Source organism: Mus pahari, chromosome 5 (genome assembly GCF_900095145.1).
Source record: "Mus pahari chromosome 5, PAHARI_EIJ_v1.1, whole genome shotgun sequence".
Classification (NCBI taxonomy): Eukaryota; Metazoa; Chordata; class Mammalia; order Rodentia; family Muridae; genus Mus; species Mus pahari.
This window is the reverse complement of record NC_034594.1, coordinates 50,900,476-50,920,862: the sequence shown is the minus strand read 5'-3', so window position 1 is coordinate 50,920,862 and position 20,387 is coordinate 50,900,476. Positions and strand designations below refer to the sequence as shown.

At 46.1% G+C, this 20,387-nt stretch overlaps 2 protein-coding genes across 4 annotated transcripts in view; one reads left to right on the top strand and one right to left on the bottom strand.

The window, feature by feature from the left end:
- The window catches only part of Tmem169 (transmembrane protein 169), a 20,985-nt gene extending 9,123 nt beyond the window's left edge, over positions 1-11,862 (bottom strand). The window contains exon 1 of one of the 2 annotated variants that reach the window (XM_021198883.2): positions 11,765-11,862. The gene's annotated coding sequence lies outside the window, so the exon portion shown is untranslated. Of the gene's footprint in view, positions 1-2,653; positions 2,718-11,764 lie in introns of those variants that run through there. The other variant, XM_029538861.1, reaches the window with a different exon arrangement.
- Positions 11,863-11,898: 36 nt separating this feature from the next.
- The window catches only part of Pecr (peroxisomal trans-2-enoyl-CoA reductase), a 30,817-nt gene continuing 22,328 nt past the window's right edge, over positions 11,899-20,387 (top strand). Inside the window, exons 1-3 of one of the 2 annotated variants that reach the window (XM_021198884.2) lie at positions 11,899-12,133; positions 18,974-19,107; positions 20,028-20,193. In XM_021198884.2, the coding sequence (XP_021054543.1) occupies positions 12,010-12,133; positions 18,974-19,107; positions 20,028-20,193 (424 nt within the window). In that variant the 5' untranslated portion in view covers positions 11,899-12,009. The remainder of the gene's footprint in view (positions 12,134-18,973; positions 19,108-20,027; positions 20,194-20,387) is intronic. The other variant, XM_029538189.1, reaches the window with a different exon arrangement.

Sequence of the window (20,387 nt, the reverse complement as noted above, 5' to 3'; positions counted from 1 at the left end):
CTGCGCCACCAGGCCCGGCTTCACTGTGGTTCTTAAGCTATTTTTTATAGTATGCTTACTAGTTATATACAAGAGGGCCATTTGCCTCCGCTACCAAGTTTAAAATTGATTTTGTTAAAAGTACATGGGGTAGGGTCCTGGGAGTGGATCTGGGAGGAGTTAGGGGACAGAATGGGGCTTAGGTATAATCTAAATACATTATATATATGAAATTCAAAAAAGAGAAATATATTAAAAATCAAACATAAATAACTCCACGGAACATGGTGGCAGACAAGGCAATGTAATATGTAATACAAACCGGGCATGACTAAGTCAGAGACACAGAAATGGCCCAAGATCTTCATCCTGGATCTCAGAAGCAGCCTAACTCCTCCCCAACTACAGCCTCAGACTTGCTGCGGAGGCTCTCTCATAGACATTAATCTCAGACTCACACCCACCGTCTGACAGACTGTTCTGTCAAAAGCGGCATCAGCCCTTGTTGGCAAGCAGGCAGCCTGTTCCTGACACACTCTCCACTGGTCGTGGGTGTGTTGTCACTTCTCCAGAGGAACAGGCAGAGCGCATTCAACCACGGGTGGACTCCTGGTGTTGCCATATCTAAGGTTAGTCCACTCACTGCTGTCCTAAAATCCAGTGTAGACAGAAACTAGCGGAAGTTAATCAGTTCATTCAAGGTCAACCCTGAGGAAAATAGAGGACACTTTGTGTCTTACTCAGGGTTTCTATTCCTGCACAAACATCATGACCAAGAAGCAAGTTGGGGAGGAAAGGGTTTATTCAGCTTACATTTCCACATTGCTGTTCATCACTAAGGAAGTCAGGACTGGAACTCAAGCAGGTCAGGGAGCAGGAGCTGATGCAGAGGCCATGGAGGGGTGTTCTTTACTGGCTTGCTTCCCCTGGCTTGCTCAGCCTGCTCTCTTATAGAACCCAAGACTACCAGCCCAGAGATGGTCCCACTAAGGGGCCCTTCCCCCTTGATCACTAATTGAGAAAATGCCCCACAGCTGGATCTCATGGAGGCACTTTCCCAACTGAAGCTCCTTTCTCTGTGATAACTCCAGCTTGTGTCAAGTTGACACACAAAACCAGCCAGTTCACTTTGTGTTCCAATTTCCCCCTTCACTTGGCTCAAGTCTTGTATAGGAGTATGAAGGAGTTACAGTGACACTGTGGTTGGTTACAGTGAGACCATGGGTGGGAAATTCCCACACTGGATGGAGGATTTCTCCAGGCTCAGTCTCCATCATTCTTTAAGAGTCTAGTTCAAACCAGCTGGGCAGGGTGGTGCACTCCTTTAATCTCAGCACTCGGGAAGCAGAGTCAAGCAGATCTCTTAGTTCAAGGCCAGCCTTGTAAACATTGTGAGGGCCAGGACAACCAGACTTACAGAGTAAGATCTTGTCTTGAAAAACAAAACAACAACAAAAACAACAGCAACAACAATAACAACAAAGAATCTCATTGACCTCAGCTCTGGACAGCATTTGTGTTTTCTTTCCAGGTAAACACTTTTCTGCCAGTCAGTTTGTATGAGTTGAAGGGAGGAGGGGTGTAACAGGTTCTGTGAGGACTCCCCAGTGCCAAACAAAATGTCTTTACAAGTAACAACAACAACAACAACAACAACAATAAAAGTGCATGCCAGGGGCTGGAGAGATGGTTTAGTAGGTAAGAGCTCTTGCTTAGCAAGCCAGGGGAACTGAGTTCAAATCCCAGCACCCATGTAAAGCCAGGCATGGGCCTGCACCTTTAACCCCAGTATTACCTTCTGTTCTATACTCTTAGAACCTAGTTATACAGCACTTCATGTCATGGATAACACGTGGCACTGTGAGCTCTCCTTCATCCCTACAGGCAGACTGTAAACCTGTAGAGGTCGGGAACTGCCACTAGTGGGTGGGCCATGTACCAGAGAGTCAGTATTTACCTGTTGACTTCTTAGGACAGAGGAGAAATAGATGATGAATAAATAATTTTGAATAATGAATAACTACTCTGAATAATGTAAAGAGGTGTTAAAAAGCAGACGGTCAAATTCTCTTTCTGACTTTTGTACACAAAAAAATGTTGTGGTGTTTGGTGTAAGAAACAGGTTCTGAATCTCTCTCCCCCTTTTTGGATTCGATAAAACAGAGTAAAACAGAGCCGGGTGTGGTGGTGCACGCCTTTAATCCCAGCACTTGGGAGGCAGAGGCAGGCAGATTTCTGAGTTTGGAGCCAGCCTGGTCTACAGAGTGAGTTCTAGGGCAGCCAGGGCCACACAGAGAAACCCTGTCTCGAAAAACCAAAAAAAAAAAAAAAATTCCTGGGTAAAACTTATAGGCATTTGTAATTAAGTATTTATCTGTTTGTTGTCTTTCCTCTATATGAGATTATAAAATCTGTGAGAGGTGGAGTCACATGGTGGCTCAACAGAGCACATATTTAAGAAAAAGCTTTAAAAGGCAGTAGTCAATCACTAGCCTAATTTCAAGATTGAGACTAAAGAGAAATGTAAGAAAGATATCATGTGCTCCTTTGTGTGCTAGCTATTTCACACTTGGTAGGCTTTCCTCCTATATTTATTGTCTGCTTCTATTATGTTTGCTTCTATCTGCTTCTATTATTTTTAATTGTATGTATTAGGAAGTAGTAGCACAGGTACCTGCAAAGGCCAGAGGTGCCTCGTCCCTCCAGAGCTGCAATTACAGGCCGTTGTGAACTCGTCCTATTTCTCCTTTCTAATAAAGCAGGTTTCAGGTGGTCACATGATGTCTCTGGTAAAGATAACAATCCTAGGCTGAAAGATGGCTTGGTGTTTAACAGCACATACTGTTCTTGCAGAGGACCTAAGTTTAATCCTCAGTACCCACATTGGAAAGCTCCAGCTGCCAGTTCCAGGAATCTGAAACCTCTGACTTTCCTCCAGCACTGACGTTCATGTGCATATACCCACAGACAGATGCATGGGCATTCACATAATTTAATTAATTAATTAATTAAAGATGACCTTTCCCACCAGACAGCAGTGGTGCACACCTGTAATCCCAGCACTCAGGAAGCAGAGTCAGATGAATCTCTGTGTTTAAGGCCAGCCTGGTCTACAGAGTGAGTTCCAGAACAACTAGGGCTACATAGAGAAACCCTCTCTTGGGGTGGGGTGGGGACACCCCCTTGCAGCTAGGTGTGATTAGTGTCTGGACAAATGGATGTGAGTATGCAGAGAGAAACCCTCTCTTGGGGTGGGGGTGGGGACACCCCCTTGCAGCTAGGTGTGATTAGTGTCTGGACAAATGGATGTGAGTATGCAGTTTTACTGTCTGTCCCTCTACTTCTCTTTTAGGAGTTGGAACATGGTCCTTCCACAGTCCATTCAGATCAAAGCATCCCCTTAGTGACAGCAGAAGGCAGAAGAATGACACAGAAAGAGTTAAATATAGGACCATAGATTCTTTTTGTTTAGACTGAAATTATATGGGCAGGGGAATCTTGTATTAATCTACAATAGGAATTCAAAACTCCAAGGCCAGGTAGGCAGATTTCTGAGTTCGAGGCCAGCCTGGTCTACAAAGTGAGGTCCAGGACAGCCAAGGCTATACAGAGAAACCCTGTCTCGAAAAACCAAAAACAAAAACAAAGAACAAAAAACTCCAAGGCCATTTTATATCTCAATCCCTCTGCTGTGTCACTGGCATATACACAGAGTTTAAGGTGCATTTTGTACTCAAAATAGCATGATCCCTGATAATGGGTAACTTAAGTCATTTTGATTCTTCTGGGAGCCCAGAAATTCTGAAACCCAACTGTCCAGTACAATGGATTATTCCAGTGAGTGATACTGGCTCAAGTTCAATCAGAAATCCCCTGGAGGTCTGAAGAGATGGCTCAGCAGTTAAAAGCACCAATTACCCTTCAAGAAGTCCTGGGTTCAATTCCTAGGACCCATGTGGCAGCTCACAACCATCTGTAACAACCGTGTCAGGGAACACACTCCTCTGGCTTCCACATGCTCTGGGAAGATACATTGTGCACAGACAGACATGCAAGCCAAACAACCATGGGTATGAAATAACAAGCTTTTAAAAAAAGAAAGAAAGAAAGAGAGAGAGAGAGAGAGAGAGAGAGAGAGAGAGAGAGAGAGAGAGAAAGAAAAAGGAGAAAAGAAATCCACTGGGGAGCTCAGTGCGGCCCTGGACATGATGGGAGTTGATGCTTGCAATAAGTGGGGCCAACAATGATGTTTTATTAAATAGAAGTTACTTTATACATCACTAAAAATCTTCAAAGTTCAAACCCTCAAAATAAGTAAGGCTACAGCGTCTTCGAAGGGCCAGTCAGATCCCAGGTAAGCAATTCTTTGGTTGCTAGTCTACCTCCATGCCCGACCTGTAGAACTGCCTCTCTGGATCTTCGTGGACGTTTCAACATCGTGTGATTTCCCTACAGTCCGTTCACACTACCTCTCTGCTCCCAACTAATCCAACACATCCTTCTACTCTTTCAGATAATTCAGCTTAAATTACCGATTTAGTCGGTGCAGAAATCAGGAAACCTAGAGGCCCGTGCTTTCGTGCGCACTGCAGGGTAGCAGGGGACTGGTGTAGTGGGTTGAGATTTGACTGGAAAGAGTTAATAAAGGCAATGGCAGCAAACCTTGACCATAGAGCTTGACGCGTAAAGATGATAAGAAAGAGAAGAGCTTGGGTCCCATCAGCCAGGAAGTTGCTGTGCCTTTCTCTCTCACCAACCAAGCATACTCCCCAGCCAACCCCTTTCATAAAGACTGGCCCGTTTGGCATGGGTTGGAAACAGCTTCACGGGGAAATTCCTGGTTTAAATTTGGGTGATTGGCCCAATTTCAAATAAATGGCCGCCGGGTGTGGTGGCGCACGCCTTTAATCCCAGCACTCGGGAGGCAGAGGCAGGCGGATTTCTGAGTTCGAGGCCAGCCTGGTCTACAAAGTGAGTTCCAGGACAGCTAGGGCTATACAGAGAAACCCTGTCTCGAAAAATCAAAATAAATAAATAAATAAATAAATAAATAAATAAATGGCCATGCGGATGACCAACCAAAACAAAACATGGATGGGCTACATGCCACTGTTGGACAAGAAGTTTCCAATCCGATGCTGCTGAATATCATAGGAGTGGTCTTTTGCCTCTTTCCCATAGTGCAGCTGATCTGCTGTGGCCTCAAGTGTACAAGCGTGGAGGGCTATCTTCCCAAAGTCAGTCTGCCACTACACGGTGAAGTGCACCCTGCCTCTGACTTGCTGTCTTTCCCACTTCCTGCCCCCCATGTCCCATCTGTGTGTCTGTCATCCAAGGATCACACATCACATGTCGGGGCTGGCCAAAATCTGCTGATCACAACGGACCACTATGAGGTTTGTCACCAATAAGGAAGCAACGTGTTTATGGTTTTACCACCAAAAGTCACCAGCCTTTCTTGCAGAGTCTCCTAAGGTGGGAAGGAACTGAGCTTAGGCGAGTATTAGGTGACTGGAATTGTGGTAGAGCAACGTACAAAACCTCCCTGCCTCTGGCTGGTTGCTGTGATGGGGCTGTGAGCTTAGTCAGGATACAGCTTGCTTCTCTCTGGTCCTCTAGTAACTAGGGTAAAACTTGAGGACATCCTACAACTTGAGTTGCTTTTTGTGAGGTTTCAGACCCAGGACAAATGGCTGGGTGCCTATTTAACATATCAGAGTAGACCTGGACACTAGGTTCTCCCTGCAATCCTCAGATCTTACCTCTCACAGGGCCCTCCTGGCTGGCATACCTGCCGCCTACCATGAACTCTCCAGCCCAGTAGCTGGGCTGCTCTTCCCTGTATATCCCAACCATTTTGATTACTCACTCTTTTTATACCCTCCTGGCTGCTACACCTGGCTTCTCTCTCTCTCTCTCTCTCTCTCTCTCTCTCTCTCTCTCTCTCTCTCTCTCCTCCCTTCCCCTCTCCCTCTCCTCCCTTTTCCTTCCCTTCCCACCTCTCTCCACATGGATCAGCTCAGGGTCATGCTCACTCTGGCTACACTCTCCCTTTTAGCTACAATAAACCTTCTCCATCATCGCTAGGAACAGTCATCTTTCCTTTCCGTTTCCTTTGTATTACTGTTTCCATTCATTTGTGTGTGTGTGGGGGGGGGGGTTTCTACATATAGTGCAGTGAGGGCACATTTGTGGGCCACAGAACACATATGGTGGCAGAGGACAACTTTTGGGGGTTGGTTCTCTCCTTCCACCATGTGGGTCCCAAAGATCAAATTTAGGTCCTTGGGCTTGTCATAGGGCACCCTGCCCACTGAGCCATCTTCTCATGGTACTTCTTTTACAAATTACTGATTTGGGGGGGGGGATGGAGAGATAGTTTATCGTTTAAGAGCACTTGCTGTTCTTGCAAAGGACCCAAATTCAGTACCTCTCACCTACATGGCAGCTTAACAACTGTCCTAGATTCCAGTCTCAGAAGATCCAGGGTTCTCTTTTGACATCCAAGGGTACCAGGCATGAACGAAGGGCTCAAACTACGCATGCAGGCAAAGCACTCATACATAATGAGTAATACTCTTTTGAAAAGCAGTTACTGGGGGCTGGAGAGATGGCTCAGTGGTTAAGAGCACTGACTACTCTTCCAGATGTCCTGAGTTCAAATCCCAGCAACCACATGGTGGCTTACAACCATCTGTAATAAGATCTGATGCCCTCTTCTGGTGTGTCTGAAAAAAGCAAGAGTGTACTTGCATACATAAAATAAATAAGTAAATATTTTTAAAAAGAGAAGAAAAAAGAAAAGCAGTTACTAACTTGGAAGACCACGCGACTGAATGATTTGAGTTTTCCACTAGGGTGGTGTAAATTATATCTCTGACTGAAGCGACCTATCATCCAGAGTGCTGCTTCTCATGGTCAACTTTTTCCAGCCAAAATTCCTTTCGGCATCTTAACGACTAACTGGAAGAGTCGATGTTCCTGGGGAAAGCCAGCTCTGAGAAGACGCGGAAGGTAAATTTTACACATCGGTAACTTCAAGTAAAGCTCCTAAAGTTTCTTGGCAGGCAGGCAGGTGACGCACACGTTTAAGCCCAGCGCTTGAGAAACAGGGGCAGGCAGGTGGGCCGTGGTGACGCACGCCTTTGATCCCAGCACTCGGGAGGCAGAGGCAGGCAGATTTCTGAGTTCGAGGTCAACCTGGTCTACAGAGTGAGTTCCAGGACAGCCAAGGGTACCTTGTCTGTCCTGTGTCGAGAAAGAGAGAGAGAGAGAGAGAGAGAGAGAGAGAGAGAGAGAGAGAGAGAGAGGAGAGGGGCAGGGGCAGGAGGGTCTCTGTGAATCTGAGACCGTCCGCTCGTTGGGAGCTCTTGAACGGCCAGGGCTACCTAGTGAAACCCTGCCTCAAAAGCAAACAAACAAAAGGCTAAGCAATAGAACAGAGAGCTGGCTTCCGTCAGTGAAGTGATTGCCTCACAAGCAATCATTTGAGGCCATGAGTGCAAGCCCTGGAAAGCCAGGAGTAGTGGCAAATATACTGTTATAATCCCAGCACTGGGAAGATAGAGACAGGCAGATCTGGGGATTCCTGGCTAGCCAACTTAGTCTGCTCGATAAGCCCCAGGCCAAAGAGAGCCCTTATGCCAAAAAACCACAGTTGATGGCTTCTTCTTCTTCTTCTTTTTTTTTTTTTTTAAGATTTATTTATTTATTATTATATGTAAATACACTGTCGCTGTCTTCAGACACACCAGAAGAGGGCATCAGATCTCATTACAGATGGTTGTGAGCCACTATGTGGTTGCTGGGATTTGAACTAGGGTCTTTCGGAAGAGCAGTCAATATTCTTAACCGCTGAGCCATCTCTCCAGCCCCCAGTTGATGGCTTCGAAGAATGACACTCTGTATTGTCCTCCTGCCTCCATGCACATGCACACATAACGCTTGCAGGTTCTTACGGAAACCAAAGGAAGGCATCAAGATTCCATAGGGCTGAGTTACAGGTGACTAAGAGCTTCCCAGTATGAATGCTGTGAGTCAAACTGGGGTCCTGTTGGAGATCAGGAAGTGCTCTTAACTGTGGAGCCTCTAAGGTTAAATGTTTAACTTGCAGAAAGATAGCTGACTCACCAAGACCGTGCCAGCACACGGCCTGGAGAATGAAAGCACACGTTGACTCAAGGGTACTCCAGCAGAAGAGGAAAGAAATGCCCATCTGCAGGTGACGCCCACTGGCCACCTGTTCCTTCTTCCTTTTCCTATACAAGCCTTGGAGCCTGGGGTTCCCTATCAAGAACTTTGAAGAACCTGCCATCTTCTTGGTTTGCTGCTCCCCACCCCCACCCCCACCCCTCCCCACCCCTCCCCAGCAATCTGCCCCATTCACTGGATTTTGCGGTGGAAAAATGAAAGAATTCAGTAGACCTGTCTGGTGGTATGGGCCCATGCCCTCAGCTACTACTCAACTACTTTGAAGGCAGGAGAATTGTGAGTTCAATGCTTGATTGAGCTACAGAGTGTGGTCGGGGGCACCCTGGGTAACTAAGGAGAGCCCTTGCTCCAGGTCAGAAATTAAGAGGGCTGGAATATGCAGTGGCAGAGTGCTTGCTGCATATACATAGGCCCTTTTGCCTCATACACATACTAAGGCCAATGGTTCAATCCCTAGTAAAGAGGGAACAAATAAACAACACCGAGGCTGATTCTGCACTATCTGTCTGCAAAGAAAACAGGTCCTGGAAGCAGGGGTGGTTGCTTGTTTATAAAGACCTTGTACGCTGCTCCTTACTTTAAGAGCCAAAGATTGGATCCTTTATTTAGTTACTGTCCTACCTAATGTGCTAAGTTCTTCTCTCACCATCCACCCCCTCTGCTCCTATGCTTCAACGTAAGACTGAACAAAGACAGGGAAACCCAAGCATCCCCTTGCCTGAGCTGTCTTCCCCATGCCTGGTACACGAGAGCTCAGCATACTGACCATACTGACTGAATACTCACATGTGAGCTGCCTTCGGAGGCACGAGCAGAGTCAGATGCCTTACTGGTATTCCTGCTACACAGAGATTCTGTGAGTCTGCACGCATTGACTGTCACTGGGAGCCAGCAGCTGTGTTGCAAAGGTGGTGGGGGGAGTTAACCAGGAAGATGGGGAGGGGGAGGGTCAGGGAGCTGGGCGAGCAGCAAGAGCATCTCAGAAGAGAAAGGAAGCCACTGCTAATGGCCTGTGACAGCACAGGGGGTGTGGTGACAGCAAGCTCTCTTCTGTCAGTACAAAGGAAGCAGTGCAGCTGAATACAGAGATTAGCATTGGATTTGGCCCAAGGAGTCGCCAAAGCAGCATGGGTTAGTCTAGGGTGAGGCATGGCTCCTGAAGGGGCCAGAACCCAACAATGAAAATAAAGGACTTCCAGGTGAAATTGCAGAGTGTGGTGATTTTTCCGGGGCCAGGAGGATCTTAAAACCCTGGCAGCGGAGGCCGAGACAAAGAGAACATATCTCTTTATTTTAAACCTAGGAGCTCTTGGAGAGATCCCACAGCCCTGAACCACAGGTTTTTACCAGGATTGAGGGAAAGAACTGACTGTTCAGCTGCAGAGTCCCTGAAGCTGACAGATGGCACTTTGTCATGCCCATTGGACTTAACTGCCTCCCATCCCCAGTCAGTTCTCATTAGAGTTCCTGCCTCAGTCTGTCTAGTGACCACACTCAGCCTCTCTCTCTCTCTCTCTCTCTCTCTCTCTCTCTCTCTCTCTCTCTCTCTCTCTATCTATCTCTAGAAGCACATTTGAGAGAGATGGAGGTTTAGTTCTGCTCTGTGGAGGAACTTGTGTGCAAACTCCGTGGTTGGATCTTCAGCATGGCAGAAAACCAAACAACATAGATCACTTTGTCCTTGGGAATCACATAGCTGGGAACTGTATTTTTCTGAAACAATTCTTCAACAGCTCTATTTAAATTTATTTTTAGGGAACTGTGGAGATGGGTACTAATTTCTGTGCAAGGATGAAGACCCAAGTCAACTCCCCAGAACCTTGGCTAAGCCAGACAGGAGGACTGTTGTGACTCCCACCAGTTAAAGGGGAGGGGGGCAAGCTCCTGGTTCAGTGAGAGACCCTGTCTCAAGGGATTACAGGGATGACAATGCTAGAGAAGGGTATCCAGCAATCTCCTCTGGCTTCAACAGGAACACACACACACATACATACACACACACACACAAATACACCACACACACACAAAAAGTTATTTTTAAAATGAGGTTATAGTGGTGCCATTTTTTAATGTGTTCATGATCACATAACTGACATAAACGGAAGGCTACCAGAGCTCTTGATGGACTACCCAGAGGAAGACAGCCAGAGAGCGTTAGCACTTTCTTTCTGTGTGTTGGTTGGAATCCATCAGCAGCTAAGCTGGAGAGGGAAGTGCTTCTAAAAAGAGGTCAGAGAAGGCCAGGGAGGTGGAGGGCCTAGAGGTGCTCCCAGAACTGCAGTCTGGCTGATGCGAGAGAGACCCAGGGTCTAACTCCACTTCAATTCTCTCTGTGAATTTTAAGTAGTGGCTCCAACTGACACCTCCCCAAACAGGCACAAATGGCATCGTTGACTGGAAAGGGAAAACAGAGCACCCCAGGAAAGTTAGAAAGACTGTTGTCCTGGATTAAGACCAATGACCTAGCATAGTCCCACATAAGGAAAGAGATAAACAGAAGAGTGCTAAGAAGGCAAGGACGCTGCTGCTAAGCCTGGGTTCAATCCCTGGTGGAACCCATACGGTACAAGAAGAGAATTCCTGCAATTCATCTTCACACACACACACACACACACACACACACACACACACACACACACACTGTAGTGTTGATTTTAAAATAACAAACAGAAGGGCAGGGCATGGTATCCCATGCCTTTAATCCCAGCACTCAGTAGGCAGAGGCAGGGGGAATCTCTTAAGTTCCAAGCAAACCTGATCTACATAGTGAGTTCCAGGACAGCCAGGGCTATATAGAGAGACCTTGTCTCAAAAAAAAAAATTAATAACAATAATTAATTCAAAACAAACAGGATATGAGCAATAAATTGTTCCTTGGAACCAACTCGGAGCTGACAAGTTTCTTGCTCAAGGAATGAGCTAGAAGACAGGATCCAAAAACATAAATCTAGAGATGAATCTTGCCAGAACCATGCAGCGATTCATCTTTTTCTGCTGCTATATAACCCAGATGAACCGGACCAGATCTCAAATCTACGGAAGGGTGCTTTTTTCATTTCTGGGTGGGGCACAGAGAATGAGGTGAGGGTGGGCCTAAAATCATTTTGTTTAATCATTCATTATTTAGGCTCTGTGGATAACTGCAACTGTATGTCCTCTTCTGCCCCACCCCCTCCTCCCTTCGACTCCCTCCCTGAAGAAGGGATCTGGGATCTGGATGGCTTCCTTTCAGCTAACCTAAGCCTTTCCCACTTCCTAGCGCTCCGCACAGCTGCTGAAGCCCAGACATGTCTGAAGCCCAGACAGCCAGATGTCTGTTGCAGATCGGCACTGCGAGGACCCAGACTTGCAACCTTCCCCTACACAGATGCTCTGGAGATTTCATTTTAATTAATGGTGGGAGCTATGGCCCCAAGGATTGGATTTTCAGAACAGAAAATATCCTTCCCATTTCGTTCGTTCTCACTCTCTCTCTTTTCATTCCTCTGTCGTTTCCCCCCGCAATGTCATCGACATTTAAAAATAAATATAAAAAAAAAAAAAAAAAAAACCGAACGAGGAGTCTCACCCACACCTTCACTGGGAACCAGGAGGGAAGCTGAGGATGCAGAAGGCTGCAAGCAGCCGCCAGGAGCGGTCCAGCTCTGGGAGGAGGCCTAGCGCGCCGCGAAGGCGGGGCCTGGGGCGGGACCACGCGGGCTTAGGGGCGGGGTCTGTTCAGTCACGTGGGCCGCGGACTGCTACTAATAGAGGTCTGTTAGCTCTGAGGAACCCTTGGTCTAGCTTTAGCAAGAACGCAGGGACAGACGCTTTGTGGCCATGGCCTCTTGGAGGACTGGTCAGAGCTGCCTAGCGGCCGGGTTGCTGAAGAACCAAGTGGCCGTGGTCACCGGCGGGGGCACAGGCATTGGAAAAGCCGTCTCCCGGGAGCTCCTGCACCTGGGTACGTGAGCAGGCCTCTGGGGCTGGGTACCCAGAGCTAGTGTCCGCAGAGGTCTAGCTCGGGTAAACTGGGTTCAGAGACAGAGAGGGTCAGAGACAGGGAGTGAGAGACAGAGGGGAGTGCTGGCAGACCGGGAAGAAGTTGCAAAACTCCGGGTTGCAGAGCTGAGCAATGAGGAGAAACGAAATAACAGAGGTTTTATTCCGAGTAGCCGAGAAATGTTGAGAGGCTCTGATCACATTTTCTTCTCACGTCCCCTGAATGATCACGTAAACACACGCACAAGGAAGGAAGCGGTCAAGAAGAAAATAGTTACATTTAATATTTAAATATGTGAGAATGTACATCTTCTTTGGGTTTACTCTTAACCCAAAGCAAACTGTTCCCAGGTGGTGGTGACATATGACTTTAATTCCAGCACTCAAGACAGGTGGATCTCTGTGAGTTTGAGACTAGCCTGGCCTATAGATCCGAGGTCCAAGTCAGTCAGTCAAAGTTTCACAAAGAAACCCTGCCTCGAAGATGTGGGTAGGAGGGAAGAGTGCAAAGTTTAAAGGCATATTTGAAAAAGTATTTCCAACACGACGCTTGCATTGTGCAAAGAGCTTTGACAAGTAGATTTTTTAAAAAGATTTTTAAAAATTTATTTTGTGTATATGAGTACACTGTAGCTGTCTTCAGACACACCAGAAGACAGTATTGGATCCCATTACAGGTGGTTGTGAGCTACCATATGGTTGCTGGGAATTGAACTCAGGACCTCTGGAAGAACAGACAGATCTTAACCACTGAGCCGCCTCTCCAGCCATGACAAGTAGAGTTTTAAAAATCTGACATCAAGTGGAACAAATGAGAAATGATTTGACCCGGGCATTCCATGCTGAGCTAACACAGAAAATAAATACATGGGAAAATGATCGACTTTATATTATCAGCCGTACATTGCAAAAGAAAACAAGATAGTATTGTAGTTTGTACTTTACCATTACTTCCAGCCTGTCTTCCACCATGAAATTTTCCCTGGAAGGAAGAATTATTTAAAAAAAAAAAAAAAAAAAGCCGGGTGTAGTGGCGCACGGCTTTAATCCCAGCACTTGGGAGGCAGAGGCAGGCAGATTTCTGGGTTTGAGGCCAGCCTGGTCTACAGAGTGAGTTCCAGGACAGCCAGGGCTACACAGAGAAACCCTGACTCAAAAAAGCAAAAAAAAAAAAAAAAAAAAAAATTAATCAGTACCTATTTAGTACAAAGGTCAGGATCTTGGTCTCTGTCAGCAAATTTGCAGAACGTTGGCTCCCCTTCTGTGGATTGCTAGTTGTTGAACCTCTTTTTGAGTAAGTTTGCATTGGGTAAACACTACACCAGTTCTGGGGTCAACCAACAGGTTACTGTGGCATGACTGAAATATAAGGCCACTCTGTCCCTGGAGATGCTGTGAGAGTCATGGGGTATGTCCCTAGGAAAATACTTCCTACACCTAAAAGAGAAGTGAACGTTGTACTGCTGTATTTATAATTGGATCACCTTTCATGAGAGAATATGAAAAAAAAAGTTCTTTTTAAAGGTTTGTTGTATTTTTAATTATATATGTGTATTGGGAGGCAGAGGAGGGCCTGTGCGTGGGAGTGCAGGTGCCCATGAAGGCTAGAAGTGTCAGATCCCCTGGAACTGGAGTGTTGAGCCACCCAGTATGTGTGGTGAGAACCAATCTCATGCCCTCTGCAAGAGAAGTACAAGCTCTTTTAAGCTCCGAGCTATCTCTCCATCACCAAGTATGTGAAGTACTCTCTACTATGGCTTTTTCAATCTTTGTTTTTGTTGTTGTGTTTTTCTAATGCCAGAATTAATGGCTGTTTTCTGAAAGTTATAATGTAAACCGAAATTGGACAATAGACTATTATAAAACATCAGCTGAGAGCTGGCAGGAAGGCTTAGTGGATGAAGGTGCCTGCTGCCGAGCCTGATGACCTAAGAACAGTCCTCAGAACAGGAATGGGGGAAGGAGGGCACTGACTTCCACGAGTCACCGACCTCTGCACAAGCACCATGGCCCACACACATACACGCAGATAAATTCTTTAGTAAAGTGTTAGCTGGTCTGCCTCCCTCTGATATATAGGATATCAGAACGTCTTAACAACTGTTACAGGTAGTCCCTGGCACAGCACGGCAGAGAGGAGACCTAGCAGCGACCTTGAGCTAATGCTTTGCAAAACAAACTGATCATCTGCGGGGGGCGGGGGGGGGTGGAGATCACAAATGTTTCCTTACTGTTGTTGTTGTTGAAAACTCTTTTATTTCTAGTTACAGACATGTATTGGGTGGTGGGAGGGAGGCAGTGCTAAAGCCACACCAGGCTAGTGTTAGTAGGAAGGGGTTGGTCAAAAGGTGCCAAATGTCATCTGGAGGGAGTTGGGGATCGGGGTGAATGTGCCCAGAATATGTTGTATGAGTTTCCCAGAGTAAATAAAAGCAGGAGTTGAAAGGGTGCAGAGTTTCAATTAGAAAGGATAAAGTCTGGCTGGCTGTTACCCATAGTGCTGACGAGAGAGTTAGTAAAACTGTGTTGTATGGAGGCACCTGCTGCCAAGAGTAAGGGTGAGAATTAGTTCCTAGGACTGACATGGTGGAGAGGGTAGACTCCTGGAAGCTCTGACCTCCACATGGGTGCTGTGACACACACACACACACGACACACTGAACAAATGTAATAAAAGTAAATAATATAGTTTATGTTTCAAAATTGCTAGAAGCCGGGCGGTGGTGGCACACGCCTTTAATCCCAGCACTTGGGAGGCAGAGGCAGGTGGATTTCTGAGTTTGAGGCCAGCCTGGTCTACAAAGTGAGTTCCAGGACAGCCAGGGCTATACAGAGAAACCCTGTCTCGAAAAACCAAAATAAATAAATAAATAAATAAATAAAATTGCTAGAAGACTTTTTTTGTTTGGTTGGTTTTGTTTGGTTGATTTCTTCTTTTTCCTTTATAGCTTTGGCTAGTCCGAAAGTCACAGAGATTCACCTGCCTCTGCCTCCTGAGTACTGAGATTAAAGAGTCACTACATCTGGTCTTACTTTACATTTAACTGACAGTTAAATTATCTGTACTGAGAATTGAACCCAGAGCTTTGTGCATGATCAGCAAGTTCTTTACCACCTCGATACATCCCCAGACCTCTCTTTAAAAACAAAACAACAATAACAAAACCTTTTTATTTGAAGTCTGGGCTTCTCACTCTGCAGCCCAGGCAGCCCTTGACTTTGTGATTCTCTATGATTTTCAGACTAGCCAAAGCTATATAGTGAGACCTTGTCTCAAAGGGAAAAGAGGAAGTGGTCACAAGAATTTCTATAATGTGGAGCTTGTTGTGATTGTCACTTCTTAAACATCTCCAACCTTCAGCTCAACCATTTTCCGTGTTTATATTGAAAAGTCTGCACTTAGAAGTGCCTTCTGGCTACACGTGCCTGTAAATCTCTCCAGTGTGTTAGCATGCCTGCATCAGCTCATCCCTCTGTAACTTCCCAGGCTTCCATTGTTAGCAGTTTTTAATTTTTTTTTTTTTTTTTTTTTTTTTTTTGCTTCTATCGCATTGGCCAATCTTGTTTGATCAATCACTTTTGCAATATGTCACACAGTTTATCATGGGGAGGTGAGGAAATGACACAGCTATGTTCTGTACTGTCTTGTGTTTGAGCTGAACAACAGATGGGCAAGAATCATATACATACATATACATTAAAATTTATTTATGTATATGAGTACCCTGTCACTGTCTTCAGACACACAAGAAGAGGGCATGGGTCCCATTACAGGTGGTTGTGAGCCACCATGTAGTTACTGGGAATTGAACTCACGACCTCTGGTTAAGGACTCAGTTAAGATGACTCAGTGTTCTTAACTGCTGAGTCATCTCTCCAGCCCTCTACATATACTTTAAATCCCACGACACATTGTTAATTCTTGTCCTTCAAATGATCTTTTTTTTTTTTAAGTCAATGTGAATAGAAAGAAGAAAGAGTTTGTATAGTCACAAAATTATCATTTCCAGTCTGATTTTTCAGTCTTTGATACCAGTGGGTGTTAGCATTGAAGACGGTTACTCTCAGCAACCATTGATGTCACGTAGCCCCGCAGGAAGGGGCAGGGCCTCATGAGCACCTCTTTCACCCTTGAGAAAATGATGCTGGTCCTTCCCAGCCTTTGTGCAAGTCTGGATAGGGCAAGCACAGGCCCGCTGAGTTCTTGCTTGCGACCGTTACCTCAGGCCCAGAAGACATGGTTTCCACCGCCCTTTCTCACCCTCTGACTCCGCTTTTGGAAGACTTAGCTCTCCTTCTGATGTCATTTTCTGCTTGAAGGACTTTAGTTTGGCTAAATTCTTTTATTTATTTATTTATTTATTTATTTATTTTAATTAATGCAGTGCAGGTCTGCTCTGATAAATTCTCCTCATTTTATATGTGTGGCTTTTGCTATCATTCTTGAGAGGATGTTTGCGGTTATATTGCCTTTGCCTCATTCCACTGTCTTCTGCCTGGCTCTGTTTTGAAAGCCATCATTCATCGTTACTGTAGATCTGGGTGTCATGCACTGTTTTTCTCTAACTGTAGGCATTTTTTTTTAGCTTTATTTTTACTTTTCATCCTGTATCTGTATATGTGTGGGGGGTGTGCCTGTGAGTGCAGGTACCCTTAGATCTGGACTAGAGCATCAGATCCCTCAGAGCTAAAGTTGCAGGTGGTTTGTAAGCCACCCGGCACGAGTGCTGGGAACCGAACTGGGTCCTTTAAGAGAGCAGCAAGCACTCTTCACCCTTGTGCTCTCTCTCCAGCCCCATCAGGGTTTCTATTCGTTGGCATCTCTTGGGGGTTATTATCTTCTTGCTCCTATGCAGGTCCAGGGTTGATTTTGTTGGATGTTGACCGAGTCGAGCCTTGTTACTGTTTATAGTCTTATAAATCAGCTCTCCCTCCCCATCTTTGAGCCACACTGGGATGCAGCTCAGTTACTTAAAAAATAGTTTGAGGGGCTGGTGAGATGGCTCAGTGGGTAAGAGCACCCGACTGCTCTTCCAAAGGTCCGGAGTTCAAATCCCAGCAACCACATGGTGGCTCATAACCATCCGTAACAAGATCTGACGCCCTCTTCTGGAGTGTCTTCAGAAGACAGCTACAGTGTACTTACATATAATAAATAAATAAATCTTTAAAAAAAAATAGTTTGATACTTCCAAAGAGTGTCTTGAAATTAAGAGTTAAGCCTGGGAGCCTTTCATCTCTGGCAAATGCCACTTCACTGCCAAAAGCTACACTGCACCCAGTGAAAGATTGATTGATTGATTGATTTGGTGGTCAACAGATTGCCTACTCCTGGTGCTGAATGCTGGGTTCCTGCCCTGGCTCATTTTGAAGGGTTCTTTCCCAGTCTGTTCCTGTCCGCCCATGCACAGATCTGCGCTGGTTTGGATGAAGTTCAAGCAAAACTGTAATAACCTCTTCATCTCTCATCTCAGACACACACAGGAGCAGACCACAGAGGGGAAAAAACAAACAAACAAACAAACAAACAAACAAAAATCTCTGCCAAGCTGAAGAGTAGGGAGCCAAAAAATGCCAGGCTCTTCTTGTGAACTGAGGATTTTTAAGTCTCTGGAGAGTTAGTTTTCCTCCCCTAAATTAGAAGATGGCTGATTGGCCCACAACTATTGAGTAATTTGCTCTGATCCTACCTGAACTTGTTGAGGCAGTCCGTCAGCCAGGCCCTTTGGGCAGGAGAAAAGGCCCACAAGGCCTTTGTTTTAAGCAGCCAGACTGTTGTCTCAAGTCAGGAGGGTGAGGAAGAAGCCAAACCAAGTTCACCACCATTACTGCCTAGTCTTGGTGCCTCTCCTGTCTGTCTGTCTAACTCCGTGTCTCACAATAATATGGTTTGTTCATAGACCCCTTCTTGGGCTAGCATGCTCTCGCTGGTGGCTACTTATTTTTCGTTCCATGGCACTTGATATTTATTCAGTATTTCAAAACAGTTGTCCCTTCCCACCCCGTGCGTGGTGGATGTGTGTGTGTGTGTGTGTGTGTGTGTGTGTGTGTGTGTGTGTCGTCTAGCTTCTTAGTCATTTCAGTTCCTATTGTTTCAAAGTATCTTCAACCAAAACCAGCCTAATTGTTCCCCCACACTCGCCTTTTACAGAGTACACAAAATAGTTTCTGTGGTTTGGACAGCTTTTTATCTATTTATTTTTTAATGTGTATTTTACCTACGGGTCTGCTTACCACATATGTGCTTGGTGCCTGTGGAGACCAGAAGATGATGTCAGATCCCCTGGAACTAGAGTTAGAGAGTTATGAGCTGCCATGTGGGTGCTGGGGAGTTCTCCCCGACCGACCTGCAGGGAGAATCAGTGGGGACCCAGGGCAGGAGAGAGAGAGGGAGGGACAAGAGACAGGAAGAATGAGAGCAAGTCAATCATACTGATCAAGCTCTGAAAACTTTATTCAGGAGTGGCAATATAAGCATNAGCAAGAGGAGGCTCCAAGGGAGGGGGGAAGAGCCCGGGGGCTCTCTGAAGGTCAGGTGGCAATCTTCAGCTCCTGGAACCAACGGTTACAGTGTCCTCTTTTCCCCTAAACATTCTTACTGTTATGACCACGAATGTTCTCTCGGGGTTGTTTATGTAAGCTAGAAAACATCCACAAGGCTATGGCTGAGGCCATGGCTCCCGGCAGGGATTGAACCTGAGTCTTCTAGAAGAGCAGCCATTGCTCTTACCAGCCCAGCCCCTTCATCTGGACAGCTCTTGGAAGCTCTCGTACATTTTTCCTCTGGCTGTTTTCTCCTTAGGGTGTAATGTGGTCATCGCTTCCCGGAAGCTGGACAGACTAACCGCTGCTGTGGATGAACTGAGAGCCTCTCTGCCTCCCTCCAGCTCCGCTCAGGTCACCGCCGTCCAGTGCAACATCAGGAAAGAAGAAGAGGTGAGTAAGGCCAACAGTCAGCATGGCGGCTTATCCAGTGTTCTTTGCAGAGGTGGTTCCTGACCCGTGCTGTGCTCCAAGGTGATGAGGCTCACTAGAAGGCAGTGCCTGTAAGGTGCTCCTGACTGACTGAGCTGGGGACCTGAGAAGGAGGGGTGGTGAGCTAAGCTAAGCATGTCTTTAATCCCAGCATTTGGGAGGTAGGCAGAGGCAGGCAGATTTCTGAGTTCGAGTCCAGCCTGGTCTACAGAGGGAGTTCCAGGACAGCCAGGGCTACACAGAGAAACCCTGTCTGGGGCGGGGGGGGGGGGGAATGTACTCTCAGCTAGAAACGCTTTAAAGCTGTAGTTTTCAACCTTGTAATCCTGCAACTCCTTAATACAGTTCCTCATGTTATGGTGACCCCAACTATAAAATTATTTTCGTTGCTACTCCATAGCTGTAATTTTGCTACAGTTATCAGTCATAATGTGCATATCTGATATGCAGGATATCTGATATGGGACCCTGTGAAAGGGTTGTTAGACCCCCCCTCCCCAAAGAGATTATGACCCTAGTTTGATGAGCACTGCTTTAAGGCATTTCTTAGTGTTCATTTTGGCCTGGGTTCATCGTTTTTGTTTAAGGTTGGTACTTAGAAACTAATGCTACCGAGGCTTGTTGTACTTAGGAGTTAGCTATACTCTCCGGTGTGTCTTGCCATCCAAATTAGAATTCTGACTTTTCATTTAGGAGTGTGGTACAGTGGTAAGTTCACACTGGGGGATTTGGGAGTTTATTCAATGGTGGCTTTATGTGTTTGGGTTGTAGTATTTAGATTGAATATGCATTATATAGGAGTCTACAAACTGCATTGTATTTCTAAACCTGGGCCATGTCGCAGGCTAGCTATTAAACTTTCCCTTTCCATGTTTCTCTAGGTGAATAATTTGGTCAAATCTACCTTAGCTAAGTATGGTAAGATCAACTTCTTGGTCAACAACGGAGGAGGCCAGTTCTTGGCTCCTGTGGAAGACATCACTGCAAAGGGATGGCATGCTGTGATTGAAACCAACCTAACAGGCACCTTCTACATGTGCAAAGCAGGCGAGTGTGGACAGCACAAACCCCCAGCATGGCTTCAGTGAGAGGTCACAGGGAAGGCTGGAAGAGGGGCTGCTAGGGGAGGGGCTAAAGCCCATATCAGTAACGTTTCTTTGTTATCTTAACAAAATTCCTATCTTGTATTCTCTCTCCCTCTCCTCTCCTCTCCTCTCCTCTCCTCTCCTCTCCTCTCCTCT